This window comes from Neomonachus schauinslandi, chromosome 14 (assembly GCF_002201575.2).
Source record: "Neomonachus schauinslandi chromosome 14, ASM220157v2, whole genome shotgun sequence".
Classification (NCBI taxonomy): Eukaryota; Metazoa; Chordata; class Mammalia; order Carnivora; family Phocidae; genus Neomonachus; species Neomonachus schauinslandi.
The window spans coordinates 58,474,908-58,499,995 of NC_058416.1; the positions used below are offsets into that span (position 1 = coordinate 58,474,908).

The 25,088-nt window shown below is 42.7% G+C and overlaps 1 protein-coding gene across 4 annotated transcripts in view; it reads left to right on the forward strand.

Annotated features, from left to right (window-relative positions):
• Window positions 1-25,088, forward strand: part of MTCL1 (microtubule crosslinking factor 1) — a 130,522-nt gene that overhangs the window by 8,570 nt on the left and 96,864 nt on the right. For all 4 annotated transcript variants that reach the window (XM_044920948.1, XM_044920949.1, XM_044920950.1 and 1 more), the window contains exons 2-3: window positions 1,393-1,617; window positions 3,225-3,383. In XM_044920948.1, coding sequence (XP_044776883.1) covers window positions 1,393-1,617; window positions 3,225-3,383 — 384 coding nt within the window. The remainder of the gene's footprint in view (window positions 1-1,392; window positions 1,618-3,224; window positions 3,384-25,088) is intronic.

The window sequence follows — 25,088 nt, forward strand, 5'->3', positions numbered from 1 at the left end:
TTGTGTTTGATTTTGGTCGTCCTTACAATTTGGTCTTTGTCGGGATTGACCAATGTTCCTGTGTGTTCATCCCACCAATACTTATTGAGGGCCTGCTGGGCGCTGTGAATGCAGGGAAGCTGCTACTCACATTTCAGTATGGGCGACAGACAAGAATAGGAAGAAGCACAATTAACTAGTAGCTGGTGATAAGAGGTGGGAAGAAAACAGAGCAGGGCAGGAAGAATTAGAGATGGTGGGGTTGGGAGGATGGGTGGTCAGGAAAGGTGCTGTGTGTGTGCCTTCCAGATGATGTGACAATGAGCTCTGTAAAAGTTGGAGAGGAACATTTTAAGGAGAGGGTAGAACAGGTGGAAGGGCCTTCAGCAGTCCAGATCCTGTGAGACCAGCAGTGTGGCAAGGAAGAAGGGGGCAGCTCATAGGCCCTGGGGAAGACTTTGAAGAATTTTCTCAGGGCAGCGGGAAGCCCCTGGAAGGTCTGAGGGGTGTGGTCTGAGTTCCATAGTAAAGGATAACTCTGGGTGGAGAACTGGCTGAAAGGGAAGCAGGGAGCCCCGCACAACTTGCGTGTGTGTGCACCTGCTCCCTCGGGACAGATGAAGGCAGGGACTAGCTGTAGTGTGCAGCCACTGGGTAGAGAGTGCCCCACATGTATGTTGCTCTTGGGCTGACAGCACTGGTTTGGATGTGGAATGGGAGGGGAGAAGGGGGAGCAAGGACAACTCCTGGGTTTTTCCTGTACCCACAATGTCTTCATGCTGACGCCAGAGTAAAGTGGAGATGGGAAATGAAGGCCAAGTGAATGGAAAAAAACCAAACCCAATGTGGATTTGACATAATGCAAAAGTTATATCTTTGGAATCGTGAGTCACATAGTCAGTGCTGAGACTTGTATGGTGGAACCGAGTTTTAGGGACATTTGCAGGTGTGTCACAATTCCAGGGCGGTTCAGTTATGATCCCATTAAAGTTAATGTCCTTTGAAGGCAGGGCGACTCCTGTGCAACTCCTCTTAGTCCCGAGACTGTGCCCTGGAGATAAGATTTAGGTCAGTGTTTGGTTTAAATCTAAAGGTTCAGTTATCTGCAGAGCTGATTTTATTTGTGATTCTGATTATGTAAGAAAATATTGGGAATAGAATAAATGCTGGCAGGCTGTAGTGAATAATCCCTCCTGGTTTTGAGTTTCTGGATCCATGAGATTTGAGCAGACATCTGAGGATATTGTCTTGTGTGACCCTTTCCAGAGGTCCCTGTGTCCTGTGACACAGGTGTGCCCATCAGCCACGGGATAAGTGCACAGGTAGTTAACGTCCAGTATTGCAGAGCTGGGGTGGACCCATCCTTGTTCCGGTTGGTCTGGCTTATAAGTCTGCTCCATCTGGCTTGTGTAGGATGAACTGGATGAACTCCGTGCTGAAATGGAGGAGATGAGAGACAGTTACTTAGAGGAAGACGTTTACCAGCTGCAGGAGCTTCGGCGAGAGCTGGACCGCGCTCATAAAAACTGCCGAATCCTGCAGTACCGCCTCAGGAAAGCCGAGCAGAAGAGCCTGAAAGTGGCTGAGACTGGTCAGGTAGATGGCGAGCTCATCCGGAGTCTGGAGCAGGACTTAAAGGTGAGTGAGCAGGGCTGATGGAGTTCTCATTCCCAGAAGGGGCTGCAGGGTGGGGGGGGGCAGGATCGCAGGGCTGAGGCCGGCAGCCCTTCGGACCCACTTATCAACGGTCCTGCCATTCTACTCGTAGTTCTCTCTTTCTCAACAGATTTCAGCATACACGTTCTTCATTCACCTTATGGTGTATAGGTTATGTGTAGTTATATGGCTTTGACAGCCCAAGATTTAAACCTGTCGTATGAACTGGAATCTTAAAACCTAAGGAAAAGAAAAGAAATCGTAGTAAGGAATCTACAATTTAAAAAAGAGAGATAATTGGGGCACCTGGGTGGCTCACTTGGTTAAGCGTCTGTCTTCGGCTCAGGTCATGATCTCAGGGTCCTGGGATCAAGTCCTGCATCGGGCTCCTTGCTCAGTGGGGAGCCTGCTTCTCCCTCTGCCTCTGTGCCTGCCCCTGCTCATGCTCTCTCTCTCTTGCTCTCTATCTCAAATAAATAAAATCTTTAAAAAAATAAAAAATAATAAATAAATTAAAAAAATATCTGCCACTTGTTCTTGACAGTTGTGTAGAATTGTACAGAAATGTCTTCTAAAGATTTGGAATATTTTAAAAAATCTATTGATTATCAATTCAATGATAGTCAAAGACCACTCATAAAGGTTGACTATAATCACTTAATGTTTTTATTGTTACTTAAGTTTCTAGAATGCAGAACACCTGAAATGACCATAACCCAAGGATGGTGTTTTGATTTAACTGAAGGAGAAATAGGATCATAACTAACTGTCTAAAGCTAATTGTCTAAGGTGTTTTTGAAAACCATTGGCAGAGGTGGGAATGAGGTGAAGAAATTCCAGACATTATACCATTTGATCTCTCCATGGGTAGCATGGCTTCTCTTCATGCCCTGATTATCAAATCATTTATCAAGAGATGAATTATGCATAAAGTCCTCCTTATTATGGGAGTACTTATGAAATCTCATTTCGCCTTTCATTATGATAACAGGAAAAGAATCTTTGTAATTCTATCAAATTTATAAACCACTAACAAAATGTCATTCAGTGGGATGTAAGGGTGATTTATATTTCTCTTGCAAAATCTCTTTCCTTTTTCCCTTTAGGAGGTAAAAATGTTTAACTGCTTTTAACATTCAGATATTTTACCACAGTAGACAATTTAAAACTTGACTACCTTCCTTATTTTACAGGATTATCTTGGTTTTTTTGTGGTTTTTTTTGCAGGTAGTTTTAGTATTGCCTTAGGGAACAGAAATGTTTATTGATTATTAGTTATTGTTATTTCTAATTTACCATTAAAGCGTGTGTGTGAGCAGAATTGGCAGTCTTGGTGATACTCTATAATGAGGTAGAGCTATCCACAGTAGCCTTTTAATCCAGATAAAGGTCATATCCTCGCTCATAATGTGGATTTCATGTTTGAAACTGATACCTCCTCCTTTAAAGATAGGCTTGTTAATATTGCCAGGGTCTTTGCCCTTTACTGTGATATCCTATCACTTAATGATTCTGCCTCTGAAGTTGTTTGTGCCCTTAGCACACAGAAAGCTTTACGTCCTGATGACTGTCTCTGTTGGTTGATATAGGTAGCCAAAGATGTATCTGTCAGATTGCATCATGAACTTGAAACCGTGGAGGAAAAGCGTGCTAAAGCTGAGGATGAAAACGAAAGTCTCCGACAGCAGATGATTGAAGTGGAAATATCCAAACAAGCCCTCCAGAATGAGCTGGAGAGACTGAGAGAGGTAATCCCAAGATATATGCGGATTTCTTTCTTGGGTTTAATTGTTAGGACCTTGGGACTCCAAGCATCCCATTTGGTGAACTATGATTTATTTGTAGGGCCCAGAAAGTAAGAATGGTTTTTACATTTTTCGTAGCATTATAAAACAACAACAACCACACAAAAATAAACCTAAAAAAGCAAAGAAGATTATGTGATAACAACTATATGTTGCTTGCAAAGCCTAAAATATTTGCTGTCTGACCCTCTACAGAAAAGACTTGGTGAACCGTGACCTAAAACTACTTTTTTATCATTTCCATTCAGATGAGCTGGCCATTAATTCCTTTTATGGGTCCAAGTGGAGAATATTATTACTAGAATACAAAATTAAGCAGTAGCTTTTTCCTCGAGTTTCCTCTTCCTATGAGCTGGAAAATGTGTTATGGTTGTCTATTAAAGCTTGTAAACAAATAATAAGCCACCTATATCTATCATTCAGGCACTATGGTTTAAATATAGGGCTTTTCTTTTTATTTGAGGGAGTGAATGTATTCTAGCAAAGCGTCTAGAAAATGAATATATATATATAAATATAAATATATATATTTCCCTTTGCATACAGTAATGCAAAAGCTGTTTTGTTATTGACTTCCATTATAAGATTAAAGCTGTATATTTTCTTGGAAAATATCCTGCATATTGATGGAGGTAAAAGCTATTGGTTAGGCCTTTATGGTGATGGCTAAAGCCAGCATTATTACCTGCTAACGGCCTCACTTAGTGCATTTTCCCTTTGGCCAAGTTTCCCGATTCACTTAGTTACTCCTCATCCATCCAGCCATGCGCCTGCCCACACTTAATTCAGGCTCCGTACCATGCCCTGGGGATGCAGATGTGAACATGGCAGCACAGGCTCTGCTCCCAAGATGTTTACAACTCAATTTGACACATGGCTGGCAAAACAAATAAATCACAGCAAAGGAGCTGGTGTGGCTACCTCTCTGCTTCCACCCCTGCCCCCTCACAGCCACTCAGGTGCCATGATGTTCTTGAGGTTGGGGGGCTCCGACATTCTTTTTCCAGAGATCCACAGCCCTAGGGCTCAGTCCCTCGCCTTCAGGTCCCTGCTGATATCTCACCTCAGCCTCCTGGCTCTCCCACACTTACACATTCAAGTTGTCCCTGCCTCCACCCTGACCATCCCTATCTACCTTCCCATCTGACACGCTTTGGATTTTGGTGAATTACTTGTGTATTGTCAGCACTTGTCTGAAATTGCCACGGGTTTTATTTCTTTGTCGTCTTCACTAATGTGCCTCTAGGACCTGAGCTCTGTGGGAAGAGGGTGTGTCTGTGTAGTTCACTATGGGGTCTCTGTGCCTAGAACAGTGCCTGGCACTTAGGCGTCGTCAGGGACGTGCAGGGTGAGGGAGTGAATGAAGGGCGAGAATGTGGAGCTGTGGTGACCACAGCTTGCCTGGGGACTTGGTGAGCTTCACAGCATGTTCTTTCATCATGGGTAACCCTTGCTCCTTAACTTACATGTGTACTTACCCTGGGGACTGGGGGGATTTCTCCTCGCCTTGTGGGTCTCTTACCTCTGCATTTGGAGTTGCTAGTTCTTTACTTCCTTCTTTCTCCTTTGATCTAAGTTTGCTAGAAGGTTTGCCATATGGTTTCTTTTCTCAGAATTTCTAGTTTGAGCTTGACCTTGAGGGTACAGAAAACATCTTAGGAGTATATTTTATAAATGTTATATGTGTATATGCCTACATATAAATATTTAAATTATATATACACATAAGTAAGTAAATATATTCAAAGCAAACAAAGTTTGTCTTGCCCCCGTGGAACTGGATTTGTGTAGGACTTGGCATCAGGTCACAAATAGCTCCTCAGGGAGGGAAATGATTACTGACATTCAATGCCAGGCAGAGGTGAGGCAAGGATCTTCAGAGAACTGTGATGTTGGCTGAGGTTGGATGTACACAGAGAAGGTGGCAGGGTCAGCCTCTCCCTGCCTTTATGGGTTAGAATCACTCACAGGGATTACTCAGCTGGGCTGCAATCAGTATTTTACCTGGAGAGTTGCAGTAAGACTAGGGGGGCTACATATTTGCGCCAAACTTCATGATTCTAAATGAATCATAAAACTGACAGGAGTCTGCGGAAGGTAGATACTCTGGACTGTGCTGGAAGCAGAGAACGATGCAACCAGGTGATCCAAGGTTCAAAGGTGGTAGAGGAGATACTTATTGGTAAGTGCCGGCTGTGGGCTCCGTGAATGGATTCTTTTTACTGAAGCCAGAATGGAACGTGCTGTGAGCTTTGCTCTAGGGTGAGGATAATATTTGCTCTATCTTGAGTCCAGCTTGTTATTGTTCACCTCTGAAGTTTTGTAATCGGATGAGTCACATTCCGGAAAAGGCAAGGAGAGTTCGTGTGTCTCTGAATGACAGAAGTAGTTGCAGACGACTGTGGCCCCCTAAGCCTTGGAGGACGGTAAAACAGTGCATCTCCGTGCCTCTTCAGCGCTGTGGCTGCTGCAGGGGCTTCTCTCCAGAGCTGCAGACTATGCAGCTGCCTGGTGGACTTCTCCAAGATGGATTTCCCATAGCACTTCGAACTCAGAGAGTCCAGAAACAGACTTGTCACCGTTGGCCCCACCTGAATCTTCTCTGTCTTTCCTATTTGTTTTCACAATGCTACGGTCCTGCTAGTCCCTCAGGCTCGAGCAATGGTGGTTACCCTGACCTCTCTTACTGCTCATACTGAGATTGCCTTCAGATTTTGGTCTTCTGCTTTTGCAGTCTTAGGAATTTTCTTTTTTTCTTTTTTTAAAGATTATTTATTTATTTATTTGAAAGAGAGAGCAGAGCAAGAGAGAGAACACAAGTCAGGGGGAGGGTCACAGGGAGAAACAGGCTCCCCACCGAGTATGGAGCCCCATGCCAGGCTGGATCCCAGGACCCTGAAATCATGACCTAAGCCAAAGGCAGACACTTAACCAACTGAGCCTCCTAGGCACCCCTGAAAACATGATTTTTTTAAACATTTTTAAATTTAAATTCAATTAACTAACATATAATATATTATTGGTTTCAGAGGTACAGGTCTGTGACTCATCAGTCTTATATAATACCCAGTGCTCATTCCATCACGTGCCCTCCTTAATGCCCATCACCCAGTTACTCCATCCCTCCATCCCCCTCCCTTCCAGCAACCCTCAGTTTGTTTCCTATGATTAAGAGTCTCTTATGGTTTGTCTCCCTCTCTGATTTCATCTTGTTTTATTTTTTCCTCCCTTCCCCTATGATCCTCTGCTTTGTTTCTTGATTTCCACACATATCAGTGAGCTCATATGATAATTGTCTTTCTCTGATTGACTTATTTCACTTAGCATCATATGCTTTAGTTCCATGCACATTGATGCAAATGGCAAGATTTCATTTTTCTCTCTCACTGATACATGCTGTACCATGGATGGACCACGAAAATAGACCAAGGAAAAGAAGCTGGACATATAGCACAATTCCATTTATCGAAGTAATTTGGAATAGGTAAATCCACAGACAGAAAATAGATCAGTGGTTTCCAGGGGCTGGGGAGAAGAGAGAGGACTGCTTAATGGGTATGGGGTCTGCTTCTGGGGTGACGAAAAGGTGTTAAACCAGATAGAGGTGATGGCTGCACAACCTGTGAATGTACTAAATGCCTCTGTGTTGCACACTTTAAGATGGTCGGTTTTCACCTCAAATAAACATTTTTAGATTCTCTCTTCTACCCGTACTTTGACCAGTCTTCTCTCAAGTGAATATTTGAGAGCTGACTCTATGCCGTCAACCCATTAAAGACAGACGCTACTTCTGGTCCTTCCCTTCTCTGTTTTATCTTCGACACTCCCCCAACGCTGACAATGGGACTCTCTGCTTAAACACATGAACTTGCCCTGGCTCCCAATTGTCTAACTCTCTAGTGTGACATAGAGGACCCTTCCTGCCGGGGACCATCCCTGTCTCCCAGCTGGGTTTCCCACCCCACCGCTGCAGACCCTGGAGTGAAATAAAAGGCAGCAGAGCAAGATGAGAAGAATCTGTGCCCTCTGGTCCCCTTTGAACCGAGTGGGTCTTAGAAAAGTCACTGTCTCCATTGACCGATAAGATGATTCAAGAGGGTTGGCAATATGAAACTATCTGGAATTGTCCCTTCTGGCTAGCTAGCTTGCCTGCCTGCTTCCTTGTGCCTATTTGCCTATGGTCCTTGCACCCAACACCCATACACCCTGCCACTCATGCAAGTTCAAAATGTTTTTGCCTTCTGAGGGGTATATTTCTTCTAGTACTCAACTCTGTGATGAAATATCTCGTCAGGTTGAAAATGGTTAATCTTAGCTTAGTTTCAGCTTCTTAAAGATTGCTTCCACTGAGGAGTTTTTCATTCTACCCAAATTTTTGAGTACTTATACATGTTAGACACTATAATAACTGGCCAAGTTAGTTGGCACTTGCAAGGGACAGAGACATGTTCTAGATCATTCCAGGGAACTGGGCTTTCTTTTTTCTTTTTTTCTTATTGAGGTATAATTGACATATAACATTATATTAGTTTCAGGTGTGATGGTTCAATATTTGTATATATTGCAAAATGATCACTACAATAACTGGTTAACATTCCTTGTTAAACACATGGGTCCAAAAATTTTTTTTCTTGTGATGAGAACTTCTGAGATCTACTCTCTTAGCAACTTTCAAATATGCAGTACAGTATTGTTAACTATGGTCATTATGCTGTACATTATATCCCATGACTTATTTATTTTATTATAACTGGAAGTTTGTACTTTTTGATTGCCCTTACCCCTTTTACCCATCCACCCTAATAGGGATTGTTGAATGAAGCCACAGGGAACCAATTAGCAGCCAGATAGCTCTTGTGGGCCATCTTTCAGCACCATTCAGGATGTGATATTGATTCTCTGGGTTTGGTTGAGACTTCCGTGGCTAGTAAATGGTTCAGATTTTGTAAATATTTCCTGAGTGCTTAAGAGGAAAGCATATGCTCAGTTTTGGGGTGAAGACTTTAAATCCATTAGCTTGAAGACTTTCAAACTTTAACTCACAGCAAGCAGTACATTTTGTATCATCACTCAAAATACAAACATAAAGGTTTCACAAAATAATGCCTGTCTTTGCCATATGGGATGCATTTTGATATTTTCAATTCTATTCAGTTCTGTTTATTTATTTTATTTATTTATTTTTAAAGATTTTATTTATTTTTTTGACAGAGAGCGACACAGCGAGAGAGGGACCACAAGCAGGGGGAGTAGGAGAGGGAGAATAGGCTTCCTGCAGAACAGGGAGCCCAAAGTGGGGCTTGATCCTAGGACCCTGGGATCATGACCTGAGCCTAAGGCAGACGCTTAATGACCAGGCCACCCAGGTGCCCCCTGTTCTGTTTTTTAAATGGTAGTTATATGTTTGATTTACAGTCCATTGGTATATTGCTGCAATTTGGAAAAATATTTTTTAGATCATTTGTTAATTGTGTTGTTCAAGTTTTTTATATCCTTTATAGTTTTGTTTTGTCTCCTAAATATATCTATTTAGGATAAAGGTATGTTAAAATCACCTGTTATAATTTTGTATTTATATTCTCTTGTAATCTGTCAAATTTTGCTTATATATTTTGAATATAAATGCATACAGATTTAGAACTGTTTTTTAGAACTTTTTTTGATGATGAATTGTTCCCTTTATCATTTGATAATGATGTTAGAATGATTATTCTAACGTATTTTTTTTTTTTTTTTTTTAATTTGCCTGGTATAGCTTTTCTGTGCTTCCATTAGTTTTCATTTTTCTATGTCATTATATTTTAGGTGTATTTCTTGTGCCCGGTCTATAGCTATCTTTTTAAAATGGAATCTGATAATACCTTTTTTTAAAAAAACTTGTGAATTTAATCCATTTACATTTATTATGGATTTGTTATGGATTATGATGTGTTTGAATTTATTTCTATCACTGTATCTTATGTTCGTAAACTCCATGCCTTTTCTTCATTTCTTTTTTCTATTTTTTAATGTTGATTTCTCTTTGAATTTTCAATTCTCATATTCTTTTGCTTCATTAGGAATTTGTATTACTGTTTTAAAAATTACTCTTACATATTTAACATGCCTGTTTGACTTAATGTCTAAAACTAATCATTATCCCCATTCTTCTCCTTAGTAATATAAGGATCTTAGAAAGCTTCAACTCCAATCAGCTCCTGTGTTTCATACTATTATTATGTAGTATCATTTTAGTTTTATCTTTTTAAAACCATCCCCCCCCAAAAGTTGGCTAATTTAACGGTTAATGCTTATTTAGATGCATTTACATATTTTCTAATGTTATCGTTGCTTTTTAGTGTTACTCCTTCCTTCTGAGTTCAGTTTTCTTCTTGCTGATCTATTAACATACCCTTGAGTGTTTTCTTTCAGTAAATGGTATTCTTAAAAATGCTGTTATGTCATCCTCAGTCTTGAAAGATATTTAGTTGGGCATAGGATCCTAACACTTCAAAGATAGTATTTTTTATTATCTTCTGTTTCTATTTTGCTATCAAGAGGTCTGCTGTCAGATAATTCTCATTTTTGTAGATGATCTGTCTTTACTTCCTGGTTACTTTTATGCTTTTCTTTTTGTGTTTGGTATTCTGTAGTTTCAACCAGGTGTATCTAGATTTATTTTTATATTTTAGGCAACACTCATTGTCAATCTGTTTATGTCTTTCATGACATCTGGAAAATTCTCACTCTTTGAATATTGTTCAGTAATGAAATTATGTCTTTTTTTTAAAAAGATTTTATTTATTTATTTGAGAGAGAGAAAATGAGAGAGAGCACATGAGAGGGGGGAGGGTCAGAGGGAGAAGCAGACTCCCTGCTGAGCAGGGAGCCCGATGTGGGACTCGATCCAGGGACTCCAGGATCATGACCTGAGCCGAAGGCAGCCGCTTAACCAACTGAGCCACCCAGGCGCCCCTGAAATTATGTCTTTAACTAGTGTTTCTTCCCCCATCTTCTGTATCATTTCTAGAATTCCTGTTAGTCTTATGTAGGAACTTCTGTTGGCCATTCTTATTCCAGCCACCATCTTGTCTAACTGTCCTTTTTTTTTTAATCTTATCTCTGTGCTATATATATATTTTTAAAGATTTATTTATTTATTTTACAGAGACAGAGACAGAAAAAGCGCGTGCATGTGCATGCATGCTTGTGCACATGAGGGAGTGGGGTGCAGGCAGAGGGAGAAATTTCAAGCAGACCTCCCACTGAGCGGAGTCCAAGATAGGGCTCAATCCCAGGGTATGAGACCATGACCTAAGCAGAAACCAAGAGTTGGATGTTCAACTGACTGAGCCACACAGGGGCCCCACTGGGCTTTATTTTGAATAATTACTTCATTTCTTGTCCAAGTTATAAATTCTCTTCTCTACAAAAGAATTACTGTTTTATTCATCCACTAAGTTTTCATTTCAATGAAATGAATTTTTAAAAATTTGCTTGTTCTGTTTCATAAGTTTCTTTTTTGCTTATGATATTTCTTCCTTAAATTTTGAAACATTGAAAAATCATAGCCTCTTTCAGTTTGTTCCATTTTCTTGAGTTCTTAGGTGTTACCAATCCCTCTGTTTTTTAGATCTGCTGTCTCTCACCTAAGGTGGATTTTTTTATGAGCTCTAAGAAGAACTCATTTCTTAGTGGGAATTCCATGAAGTTTTGTTGAAATGTCCTCTTAGTGAGATTTTGCGTTGGTCTTTTCCAAATGCTGCAATAGTATTATTGGTCCAAATAAATACACTTGTTAATTTTGGGCTCATGGAGTTGTGTGCCAAAGGGGGTGTGTCAATGGGATATCAAACTTGTATGTGGCATACATCTAAATATTTTTATACTTCAAAGGAGATTTTTTTTTTTTTGTCACCACCCAGTATTCTGAGCAGAAGGTTATTACTCTCCCCCTTTCCAAGTGATTTTTAGTTTACTTTCAGTGCATCCCTTCAGTGTGTTGTCTGGGTGCATTTATCGAAGATTCTTCTCATGCCCCTGACTAGAGTGCCTATTTCTGGGTAAGAGAACTTCTGCCAGTCCCTGCTGCCCTCTACCCCCTTAATCCCTTATGCATTTCTGATACTAGGGAATTTTCCTTTTGTGAATGTGTCAGTCAGCTGTGTATAAATTTCTGCTTTTTATGGTTTCTTTAGCATTTCTAGCTGTTTGTTGGGGGAAGGCTCAAGATAGCTCAGTGTGCTGTGTTGCCAAAACAGGATGTAACCCTTCAGAGTTCAGCGGAAGCTTTCTAGTAGCGCTCTAGAGTGCCATGAGTAACCCCAGTGGTCTTCCATTTCATGACTCAGTACTTATGTCCCCGCCTCTCTCTGTTCATTTCCTTCTACCCTGCTACACACCAGTTCCCATTTGCCCCAGGGCTTTTTTTAAACTCACGGATTCTGTTACATCATGGCTTCTACTTGCCTATATTCTCTGTAGGTATTTGCTAGAGACTGAATGTTTATATCCCCAACCCCCTGCCAATTAATTTGTTAAATCCTAATTCCCACTAGGATGGAATGAGGAGGTGGATCCTTTGGGAAGTGATTGGATTATGAAGGTGGAGCCCTTGTGGATGGGATTAGTGCCCTTTTCAAAGAGACCCCAGAGCTCCCTTGCCCCTTCCACCAGGTAAGGACACAGTGAAAAGATGGCCCTTGATGAACCAGCAAGTGGCTTCTCACTAGACACCCAATCTGCCAGCACTGTGATCTTAGGTTTCCCAGCCTTCAGAACTGAGAAATAAATGTTTGTCCTTGAAACCACCCAGTCCAAAGTATTTGAGTTCTAGCAGCCTGAACAGACTAAGATAGGCTTTCTGCTTTTTTCTCAACCAGTGGGTGAGGACTTTTCTCTCTGTCATTCATTGCATTCAAACTCTCAGAAGGCCATAAAATCTGGAAGCATAGGTGTACAAACATAATAAATGGTTTATTGCTATTATGCTATCATTTAATAAAACATTATCTGTGTTTCCAGACTTTATGGTCCTCCTTATAAGAAAAAGATATGCTTGAGTGAGCCAGTGTAAAGCATCTTTGGGCAGAGGCCCCATGCCAGGGCATCTCCTTGGACCCCGACCAGGTTGTTGGCAGCTGCTGTGCAGTCAGTCAGGGCCTCGCTCCTGGTCCAGTCAGTGGTGGACTGCGGGCTGGCAGGGCCTGCAGAGTACAGGCAGGCATTCTTTGTGTTAGCTTGGCAGGCTCTCCAAGATACCTCGGGAGGAATAAGTAGCATCTGGTTCCATTTGCTGGTCTCATGAGTTAGGGGGGCAGGGTGACTCTAACTAGAGAACAGGAAGTGGGGAGAAATGCAGTGCCCTGAATGATATCCCAGTTAGCTGGCCTGCTGAGTTAATAATGAGGTGAAATGGGATGAGAGTGGGAACAGGAAGAATCAGGGTGTCTGGTTACGTCTTCTTCCGAAGCACTAAAACACAAGTAGAGTCTGGGGTGTGTGTGTGTGTGTGTGTCTGCACAGGAGTCTGGAGGGAAATGGCCTTTTGTAGGCTCTCATCAGATCAGGAGTCAGGGATGGGATTAGAGTAGAGCCTCCTCAACCGAGGGAATAAATACCAGGCCAGAAAATCCAGATTTCACAGGCTGGGGAGGATTAGGAAGAGGGCAGCAACTGTAGGAAGATTTGGCATAAATAATTTTGAATGCTTAAGCTGTAATTGGAACGGTTTGGGTGTCTGGGAAGAAAGGGGATGTGTGTTCAGTTAAACAACGATAAATAGTACTAATGGCTAATTTCACGCTGTTACCAGAAAGGCACAAGGAGAGCCCATCACAATCTGTTCTGGTCACTCAGAATGGGTGCCCTTGGAGTGATTTCTTGTCAAAATCAAGACAGAATCATACAAAGGTCTTCTAGAAGGCAGGTAAAAGTCCTGTGGCCCACTTCATAGTGGTCCGCATGCTCTCTTCCATGGGCACTGTCTCGTGCACTCTCTGGGCAGGTGCATTTACTTCTTCGTGGTGAGCTGTGGTGGAGGCTCCAAGACGGATGTGGGGCTTGCCCAGGTTCGAGTTTTTGAAATGCTTTCGTTTCTTGGGTTATGCTATTTTGTTAAGTTTTGTTGTCAAAGGGCTATGTTACTTGCACATAGTGTGGCTGTTATGTTGGAAAAGAAAGAAAACAGTGGTGAGGACACAGGCAGGACTTCAGAAGGAGTAACTGAGTTTGGTGGCTCTCCTGGGATCTGGCATGCATGGCCAGACCCAGGCCTGGGGACCTCAGGCCGACTGAGCGTCAGAGCCAGAAGAATCCTGGAGATGGGTTAGCTGACCTCCCCATTACCTACACGAGGAAACCAAGGTCTGGGTAGGTTGTGAATGGCGGCTACCCCAGGTCTCCTGACTCCCAGAAACCCTCCTCCACTCCTTCTTTTTTTTTTTAAAGATTTTATTTATTTATTTGAGACAGAGAGAATGAGAGAGACAGAGAGCACATGAGAGAGGGGAGGGTCAGAGGGAGAAGCAGGCTCCCTGCCGAGCAGGGAGCCCGATGCGGGACTCGATCCAGGGACTCCAGGATCATGACCTGAGCCGAAGGCAGTCGCTTAACCAACTGAGCCACCCAGGCGCCCTCCTCCACTCCTTCTTTCCTTAGGACCTTAACTCTAGCCCTACCTCCTCCCTTCTCTGTAGGCCCAGGAGGAAGAGGCGGGTTCCCAGGTCAGGGCAGGAGGTAAGCACTTGTGGGGCCAGCTTGACTGTGGTGTTCAGGGGAAGCTGCTGGAAGAGAGAGCAGTCCTAGGTTCCCTGTTCCAATGGGTTGGTGAGGAAGGGCACCTGTGTCTTTCTTTGACCCATTAATGCTTTCATATAAAATTAATTTCTACTTTTAGAAGTATTTATTAAGCTGCTTCTTTCATCTCTACCGAGAAAATTATAGGAAGGAGAGCAGAATTTACCTTTGAAGAGAGTGAGTGCAGGCCTCTCAGCCTGTCTTACCACTCACTGCCATGGGGGCCTCCCATGGCCCTCTCCTTCCATCCTGCCCCGTGGTTCCTGCCGTTCTTTCCCCAGGATTTTTCCAAGATGCCTGTGAAACGTTGCCCATTCTTAAAGATTCTCCCAGAAATGCCACCTCCTCCTTGAAGCCTTCTATAACACTTTTCTGATCTCTGAACAAACATTTTCATATGATTAAACCATTACATGGTTGCTAGAGAATGGTCGAAAAGTAGTGGGAAAAAGTTTCCATCATGCTAACGTCCCAGAGATACAGCTCATTTTTCATATGAAATCAGAAGCACACCCTATATACTTCTTAGTATAGTATTTTTAGTATGGTATTTTTTATTTTTAATTAAACTTTTTGTTTTGAGATACTTGTAAACTTGGAGGCAGTTGTAAGAGATAATATGGGAGGGCGCCTGGGTGGCTCAGTTGGTTAAGCGACTGCCTTCGGCTCAGGTCATGATCCTGGAGTCCCGGGATCGAGTCCCGCATCGGGCTCCCTGCTCGGCAGGGAGTCTGCTTCTCCCTCTGACCCTCCTCCCTCTCATGCTCTCTGTCTGTCATTATCTCTGTCTCAAATAAATAAGTAAAATCTTAAAAAAAAAAAAAAAAAAAAAAAAAGAAATAATACGGGAGGTCTCATGTACCGTTTCCCCCAGGGGTAAACTCTAGTATGGTACCAGAACTAGGATAGCCACATTGATTCAGTCAAGCTGTGGAACAATCCATCACCACAAGGATCCCTCACGGTGACCTTTTATGGCCACACCCACTTCCCTCCTGTACCCACTCCATACCCATCCCCAGCAATGTTCTCCGTTTCGATAATTTTGTCATTCCAAAACTGTTATATGAATGGAATCGTTGACTTTTTTCACTCTTTAGCATTCTCCAGAGATTCATCCAGGAGGTTGTGCATATCCATAGTTGGTGTCCTTTTCCTGCTGAGTAGTGTTCCAAGGCACACATGTGCCACAGTGTTTAGTCATTCACCTACTCATTAGATGCAGGACATTCAGGTTGTTTCCAGTTTGGGGCTTTTACAAATAGAGTTGCTGTGAACATTTGTGTGCAGGTTTTTGTGGGAACATAAGGCTTCATTTCTCTGGGATAAATGCCTGGGATGTCATTTCCTGGGTAGTATAGTAGTTGCATATCTAATTTTTTAAAGAAAGTGCCAGACTGTTTTCCAGAGTGGCTATACCATTTAACATTGCTACCAGCAATGAGAGAGTGCTCCAGTTTCTCAGCATCCTCACCAGCATTTGGTGTTGTCACTGTTTTTTTATTTTACTTATTCTGATAAGTGATATCTCATTGTGGTTTTATTTTATTATTATTATTTTTAAGATTTTATTTTTAAGTTATCTCTACCCAGCAGGGGGCTCGAACTTACAACTCCGAGATCAAGAGTCACACGCTCCATTGACAGCCAGCCAGACACCCCTCATTGTGGCTTTCATTTGCATTTCCCTAATGGCTAATGATGTTGGACATATTTTCCTGTGATATTTGCCATGTGTATTTCCTCTTTGGTGAAACGTCTCTTTATGTTTTTTGCCCATTTTCTAACTGGATTGCTTGTTTTTTTTAAACTACTGTTGAGTTTTCAGAGTTTGTTCTGTATTCTAGATACTAGTCCTTTGTTGAATATATTGTTTGCAAATATTTTCTCTCACTCCAAGCCTGTCTCTTATCCTTTCAGTGGGGTCTTTCTCCCTCTTGGCAAATGTTTTTAATTTTGATGAAGTTCAATTTATAAATGTTTCCTTTTATGGTATGCTCTTTGCTTAGCCCTAGATTCTGAATATTTTCTTCTATTTTTTAAAATGTTTTGTTTTACATTTAAATCCATGGTCCATTTTTTTTTTATAATTCTAGTTAATATATGAATAGAATTCAGTGATTCATCCCTTACATATAACACCCAGTGCTGATCACCAGTGCCCTCCTTAATACCCATCACCCATTTAACCCATCCCCTACCCAGCCCCCCTCCAGCAATCCTCCCAGTTTGTTCTCTGTAATTAAGAGTCCCTTATGGTTTGTTTCCCTCTCTCCTTTTTTACTTTCCCCCTTCCCATATGTTCATCTGTCTTCTTTGTTAAATTCCACATATGAGTGAAATCATATGGTATTTGTCTTTCTCTGACTTTTTCGCCTAGCATAATATCCTCTAGTTCCATCCACATCATCGCAAATGGTAAGATTTCATTCTTTTTGATGGTTGAGTAATATCCCATCGTATATATACACCATATCTTCTTTTTTTTTTTTTTTTAAGATTTTGTTTATTTATTTGCGAGAGAGAATGAGAGACAGAGAGCACGAGAGGGAGGAGGGTCAGAGGGAGAAGCAGACTCCCCGCTGAGCAGGGAGCCCGATGCGGGACTCGATCCCGGGACTCCAGGATCATGACCTGAGCCGAAGGCAGTCGCTTAACCAACTGAGCCACCCAGGCGCCCCTACACCATATCTTCTTTATCCATTCATCAGTCAATGGACATTTGGGCTCTTCCCATGGTTTGGCTATGGTTGATAATGTTGCTATAAACATTGGGTACATGTGCCCCGTCAAATCAGTGTTTTTGTGTCCTTTGGATAAATACCCAGTAATGTGATTGCTGGAGGGTAGCTCTATTTTTAACTCCTTGAGGAACCTCCATAGTTTTCCAGAGTGGTTGCACCAGTTTGCTTTCCCACCAACCGTATGAGGGTTCTCCTTTCCCTGCATCCTTGTCCATGGTCCATTTTGAATTCATTTTTGTGTAAGGCATGAGACTTAGGTCATTTTTTTTCCTTTTTTTTTTTTTTTTTTAACCTACGGATGTTTAATTGCCCCAGCCCCTTTTTTTGAAAAGGCTGTTTTTCCTCCATTGAATTACTTTGCACCTTGTCAAAACTCAGTTGGACATATATGTGTAGGTCTGTTTCTGGGTTCTCTGTTCTGTTCCATTGATTTCTGCCAATACAGCCTGGATGACTTAGCAGTATAAATCTTGAAACTGCTCTGTCTGCTCCAACCAGCAGTTTGAGTCTCATTGGACCCCTCAGTGGCATTTCAGAACACTCCTGTCTCTGCCTTATAGGATGCAGATGTATGTCTGTACATCCCTGCCCTTATCAAGCATTCAGTAAATATTTGTTGAATGAGTGAAAGTTTCATCATCTTTATTTCTCCTTGAGAAAGAGCCATAACATTTATAGATCTCCTGGTGAGGAATTTCCCATACTGTAAATGTTTACCTCAGGACAGTGAATACAAACCAGTAATTCCACTCCAGGTCAAGAATTTTGATAATGACCCTGTGTGGGTCATGAAATCACCCTGTTTGGTTAGTGATAAGGAAAGCTGCTTTCTGTCAGCTTCCTGCATATTCAGGCAGGCTCAGGGTGTCCATTGCTGGGATCGTACCTCACCCAGTTGTCCCCCGAGAGCTGAGTGGGCTCCTCTGTAGCTGTTTCCTCAGCGGGTCATCCGTAGGCACTGGGGGTGCTCAGCTGGCCTTTCAGGCAGAGGATGGCCCCCCTGGCATGGCCACGTCAGAAGCAGCCAGGCTGTGTGAGCGGCCTTTGGTTTGCAAGCCACAGAGATTTAAGACCCAACTATTTCTTCTCTTTCCTCAACACCACCTTTCTTGGCAGACGGGAACCTTTGATAATGTGGGATACATGGCAGAAACATGTTACCTCCTGCTGTGTAAGCAATTAGACTAGAACTTGTAAATTGCAGTGAAACAGACACTGTGTTCACATTGCTTGTCATTAAAAATAATCAAAGTAGAGGGGCGCCTGGGTGGCTCAGCCGTTAAGCGTCTGCCTTTGGCTCAGGTCATGATCCCAGGGTCCTGGGATCGAGCCCCGCATCGGGCTCCCTGCTCAGTGGGAAGCCTGCTTCTCCCTCTCCCACTCCCCCTGCTTGTGTTCCCTCTCTCGCTGTGTCTCTCTCTGTCAAACAAATAAGTAAAATCTTTAAAAAAAAATAATCAAAGTAGGGACAGAGCACTTATTTCTGTTCTACACTTCACTAGAATGTTAATTGCATCAAGTTTGTGCTATGGGAATAAATAAAAAATACTTCTGTTTTCAAAGTTTACAATTGATACTTGAGTCTATCAGATTTACATGCTGTAAGTCGTGTTATTGGTGTGATATACTTTAGGTAACTTGTCTTCAAATGTAGAGTCAAGAGTCCGAGAAATAGAAATGCTTAGAAAATACTACATGGTAGTATCTGTTTCCTGAGTATACTTTCTGGGTATTTCTCTGACTCAAGTGAGAGTCATCATACACTGAGTGGTATGATTATGAGCCAAATAAGCAGTTTTCATTTTTCCCCCTAGTAATCAAAAATTACTCAGCATTGAAAAGGCACCCAGTGATACCTATATATAGTTACACAAGCACACAGAATGCCTTGCCTTTGAGCAGTTGCTCCAGCAGTGTTTGCTTTCTGACCTAAGGATGAGCCTCGGAGAAAGGAGAGACCCTAAGCTCTCCCGGGGCACTTTCCCTCGTGGTTTATTTGTATAGATTGGTTAATCTTTTTACTGAAAGAATGTTCATGTGGGATGCTGGGTTCTCATTTGATCCCCAACATCACAGGTGCTCTTTCTCATGACCCACAGTCATTTTACTGGAATGAGGGAATGTGGAAAATGTGGGGCGTGTTCATCAGGTGGTTGGCATTTGAACTGGGTTTCTCTTCGTTTTTAGATGCTGATGTGAGCTGATTTCCCAGACAAAACAATGTTTATTTATCAAGCACTATTTGTGTTTATTACTTCATTCTGAAGAGTCAGAGTAGACCCTCCTCAGTTGTCCTCCCCTCATTCCTGGCTTTGTCTGTCTGGCCAGAGGAGTGGAGTGAGCAAGAGGGCAGTTTGGGGAAACCAGCAGTGGGGTGTCAGGGCACCAGGCATGTCTCCACAGTTAGTTCGAAGACCACACGGAGAGTGGGGATGTGAAGAGGCTTTCCAATGCTTGGGTCTGTGTTTGTTCATGGGCATTAATAACTTTTCTCATAAATGAGTGAAATAGAATCATTTCTGAGAATCTTCCATTTATTATATTTGTAAATCATAGGAAAAGTATGATTTAAAGATGATGTCATTTTAGGGCACCTGGATGGCTCAGTCGTTAAGTATCTGCCTTCAGCTTGGGTCATGATCCCAGGGTCCTGGGATCGAGCCCCGCATCAGACTCCCTGCTCCGCGGGAAGCCTGCTCCTCCCTCTCCCACTCCCCCTGCTTGTGTTCCCTCTCTCGCTGTGTCTCTCTCCGTCAAATAAATAAATAAAATCTTAAAAAGAAATCTTTAATAAAAACAAGATGATGTCATTTTATGCGACAGTTGCCTCAGTTTGGGTCTAATATGTGCATTTAAAACACTTCTAGTGATCAAGAGCTTTAAACGCTCCTGCTAGTGGACAGTTGCAGGAAGGTTTTCTCATGTCAACTGGAGGCAGTTTTCCCACTGGCTAGCCGATTCCATGTTAAGGGATGGGCCACGCCACTCTTTTGCTTTTCAATTTTGAAGTGACACTGGGAGTTTCTTGTTTGTTTCCCAAGATTTTTGGTTTTGGTTTGGATTTATTTTTAAACAGGGTTACTCATGGGGTCACCTAAGTGATACAGCCCAGATGTCATATAACCATCATGGAAACATCACACGTTGGAATCACTTGGGTTTCTTAAGCCTCAGTATTGTGGACATTTGGGGCTGGATAATTCTTTGTAGTGGGGTGCTGTGCTGTGCATTGCAGAATGATGAACAGCATTCCTGGCCCTGCTCTACCAGATGCAAGTAACAGCCCCCTCCCCATTTGTGACAATGTCAGTGGGCATTGCCAAACATCCTTGGGAGGGGGACCAAAATCTCTACTAGTGGAGCACCAAATACTAAGCTGGACACCTCCGTCCAACCCCCGCTCCCCAGAGGAAGAGTCCTGATTGACCCAGTGAACATGTGGTGATGTGAATGCATTGGGCCATTACCGTGGTGTCAGGTTCTTTCCTCTTGAAGGATTTGTTTGACCCGATCATGAGGGGGCTGTACAAGGTTTGTCCTAGCACCTTAGGCAAGCTCTCTTATCTCCCTTCTTATTGTATCTGGCTTCAAGTCCTAGAAGTCCAGAGCTTGGCTCCCTATTCTCTTTTCCAGAGGGCAGGCCGGCCTGTGTTTTCTTAACCCTGTGAAGAGGTGGGTTGGAGGTGGACACAGTGTGTTTGCTGTCAACTGCATGCAAGAGGAGCTTCAGAGGTGCCCTTTGAAACAATCATGTAGACATTTGCGTCTTTTTTTTTTTGCAGGAGGATTAGAGAACAGCTGCGCTCAGAGCTGGTTGTGACAAGGTGCATCTCGCACCACTGCTTTTTGTTAGGTAGTGAAAGGGATCTTAGCAGTGCGTGCGGAGGCTGAACCCTTTAGCCCCGTGGTGCTCCACCCTGGCCGCACAGCAGAATCTCTGGGGAGCTTTTAAGAATCCTGATGCCCAGGCCAGTTATGTCACCATGGCGGGGAGGGGTAGGACCCAGGTATCGTGGTTTTTTGTTTTTTTTAATTTCCCCGGGTGATTTTTAGATCAGCAGTGGTCTCCGCCATGAGATGGTAAGTCTGAAGCTTCTCTGTAATCATAATTATTTCCCACTCAGGAGAGGTGCTACAGGTTGGTTAGGTTAAGAAGCATAAAATGAAAGTTTCCAGAAGAGGCGTTTTGGGATGATGGGGCCTCGGAGTGACCTCTGTGCATCAAAGCCGAGGCCCCAGACAATTGAGCCAGAGCATGTAATTGCTCTAGTGAGGTCACCAATTCACAGTCTCGAGCTGTGTGTTTATGACCACAGAAGTTGTAAAGGGCAGTGACTGTGCGGCTTCCTGTCCATTAATTACTGTTTTCCTAAAACAAGTCGGAGGCCAGGTTCTAGCATGCGCACACATGATAGTGGCCTTTGCCTGGCTGTGGTTTGTTTTAACCTGCCACTCGTCAAATTCAGTCTCTAGCCACCCCCAGTTTAGCTGGTTTTCCTCTTCTGTCCTCTTCCCCTTTCACTCACCTAGAGAGCACACCTTTCTAGCTGTCTCGGATGGTGCTGATTGCTGATCGCCTGTGGCTCTGTTCCTCCAGGACAGAGGTGGGACAGGAACCGTCATTAGGATGCAGTGGCGGGCCTGCGGCAATCTTTCCCTTCCTCCTGCCCACCTCCAGCAGCCTCTGAGCCTCTGCAGGCAGTGGGGAGAAGGCCCAGCATGGACCTCTGAAACCATGCCCCTCAAGTGCTGGGATTTTGTTGTAGTCACCTGCCCTCAGGATATTAGAACACCTTGGCAGAACACCTTGGCAGGAGAAGGACAGAAGAGGTAAAAGGTGGTTTGCTGGCCCGGGGATCTCCCCCTGCTGGGAGTTCGTCTACAGGGAGTGGATAGGGGAGTAGATACAGGCAGTGGGGAGAAGCAGGTGGAGCCCCTCTCCCAGCCACGACTGACAGTTTTCTGGGCTCCAGACACAGCACTCAGTGCTCAAAGAGCCTCACCTAGTTCCATCCTTAAGCAACTGGGCAAGCCGGGCGGGGCAGACTCATTTTCAGTGGAGAAAATGGAGCCTCGGTGATGTTACATAACTTGCCCTGGGTCACACAGCTTGTAAACAGACAGGATCTTACACCAGTGGTTAACAACTTTATAAGCGACAGAGCCAATACTTTTATTATTATTTTTTTAATCAAAATGCCTTTCCCTTTCTGGAAGAGAAGTGGGGCTTATGTGTGAAACGTATAAACATGCCCACTGTTGCACATTAAGGCTGTGTATATGCAAAACAAAGAAACAAAGAGGATAAAGGAGGGAATCCACTGCATTTTTTTAATCCTGTGTCACAGAGTCAGTCTGGCTATGGCCATTTCCATTGATAGACCATATTCCATTGATTGTCATCGATGAAAACGTGTAACATTAAGAGCAAATAACATAAACTGCCAATGAAATCATGACATGCCATAGATCATAGCATGCGACCTGAGCTCAGAGATGTTGAAATGCGAAAATGTGTATCTTAAAATCAATGGAATATGACGTGTAATACTTTTTTTTTTTTAATGCCCTTGGATAAGCCCTATTATGTCTCATGCCCAAATTACTTCCCACTTGAGTTAGATGCCTAAGGAAACATGAAGGGATTTGAAAACATTCCTGTAAGATTCGGGAAGGCTTTCTTGTAGCTCCTTTTTAGAATAGTCCTATAACCCGCACTGAATACTGCCTGTATTGTAACACTTCATGTTCCTTCCTACGAGGTAGAAAAGTCCTAGGAGGCCAGAGATTCAAAAAGCTTCCTCCTTTACTTTCATCTTAAAAAAACAACAAACAGATGAAACTAAACTTAGTAGAGTGGTTGGCATTCATTAGAGTTTTTGTTTAGTTCTTGCACTAGGCTCTGTTTTGACATTTAGTAGTAAAAAATTTAAACAGAGACAAGGAAGTTTAAAGTTAATGAGTTTTAAGGACGTTTTGAGAAAGCAGTCAGAAGTGGCCTTTGGTGATGTCACTTCTGCCTGTATTTAAAGACTGGACTGGTTGAGAAGGCTTCTGGAGTGTGGACAAAGAAAGGTACCGGGCGCAGACGCCAGTGGGCTGGGCTGCCTGGGGGGTGTGGGGGGTGTTCTTGGAGCTGTCTTCAGAAGCTCACTGATAGCACGCAAAGTGAGCAGAAACCACTGAAGAGGCCAAGCAGGTGCCTAACTCCAGGGCGGCTGGGCTTGGGGGTGTCTGCCTTTATTTGAATCCCCCTTCGTCATCCTCTCAGCTCTGAGGAAATTGGTTGGATTTGAGTCCCATGACGCATAGAGGAGGAAAACAGCCCTCAATACCTTCAAAACTTCTAGAGAATTGGGACCACTCAGTGCTCCATAACCACCTGCAGGACAGAAACTGGCTAAATCAGGGACACGGCCCATCCGACTAGTGGGCCCCTCTAACCAGTAGGCTGGCTTTCTGTCTGTGGCTTTTTTGGGCCATTTAAGTAAAATAAAGGAAGTGACTTGGGGGAAGTGTTTGCTGCTTTATTATTAGGTGCATAAAAATCTATGATTGTTATAACTTGGTAGATTGTTCTTTTCCTATTATTAAATATGTTCTTTATCCCAGTTATTGCTTTTGCTTTATATTCCAATTTGTCTGGTATCACTATTGCTACATCAGCTTTCTTTCAGGTATTTTTTGCTGGTGTAATTTTTCTACTTGTTTTCAGCTTTTCCATGTCATATTTTTAACAGCTGTGTGTGTGTGTGTGTGTGTGTGAGAGAGAGAGAGAGAGAGAGAGAGAGAAAGAGATAATCTGAGCTTGTCTTAATAGGGTACCTTTATTCCATTTAGAGTATTGTGATTGCACTTGTAGCCAGACTTAATTCTACTGTCCTGTTTTACATTGCCTGCTACTATGGTTTTTCTTTATTCCCCCCACCTTTCTGCCTTCTGTCAAAAACATTGGACTTGTTTTTCATTCCCTCTGTGGGTTTAGAAGTTATATCTTCTCTCTCTTTTTACTGATTGCCTTTGCAAATTTTAATAAACTCTCTTAAAGTGTATTTACCGTTCTCCTAAATGAGACAAGCTCCTTCTGACATTGTGACCTCCAGACACATTTAGGGCCATCCTCCCCACCTTGCTACCCCCGGTCTTAAGCTTCCATTTGTTTCTCTTTTAATTGTAAGTACTGGTGTTGATTCACCATTTAGACCAACATTTACCAACCCAAGTTACTACTTTTCTTTCTGGATTCTGTTTCCCTCCTGCTGGAATGCATCTTTTAGTGTTATTTCAGCAAGTGTAAGTAGGAGATCATTACTAAGAGAGGTCTTATTATATCTAAAAAATAGCATTATTTTGCCCCTACTCTGAAATAATAATTTAATTTGGTAGACAATTTTAGGTTAACAGTCATTTTGTCTCAGTATTCCTAAAGGCATGAGACCATTATTTTTTGGTATCTATTTCTGGTATCAATTTTTTGGTGTCTATTAGTAGCTCCTTAGCCTATTGTCATTCTTTGTTGGTAACCTGACTTTTCCCTCTGTTTCCTTGTAAGATTTTCTTGTTACTGCTGCAGTTTTACTACGATTAGTGTTGTGAATCCTTCTTGGGACTTTAGTGCACTTTCCTCATTTCTTGTGTTTGGGATCACTTTGAGTCTAATGGCCCATTGTGCTTGGTTCAGAGTGTCTTTGCCTGATGTCCAGGTCCAGTTGCCTAGCAATGTCTGTCAGGCGCATATGATGGTGCACAGACCTATAGCAAAAGATTTCAGTCAGAGCTTTTAGAAGTTAAAATCTGTATCCACTAAATATAGGCTTTCTGAGGGGGCCATCAGGTCAGTCTGATTGGAGTACATCTGGTCTAAAAAACACAATTTTCACTTTTCTTATTTCTCCTTCAATATTATTCAAGAAGTAGTAGTTTAGTCAATGATGTCATGGCTAATGGCATTTCCCTCCAAAAACATCTTGCCTTGTCTCTCTCATTTCCATACTAGAAGACTTTCCTTTCTCTTGGGCACCCATCTGACTGAGAAGCTTAGGAGCCCATTTTCTGCCTCTGCTCTGGGCTTACTAGTGTAGTTCTTAAAAGATAATTTTAGGGGCGCCTGGGTGGCTCAGTTGGTTAA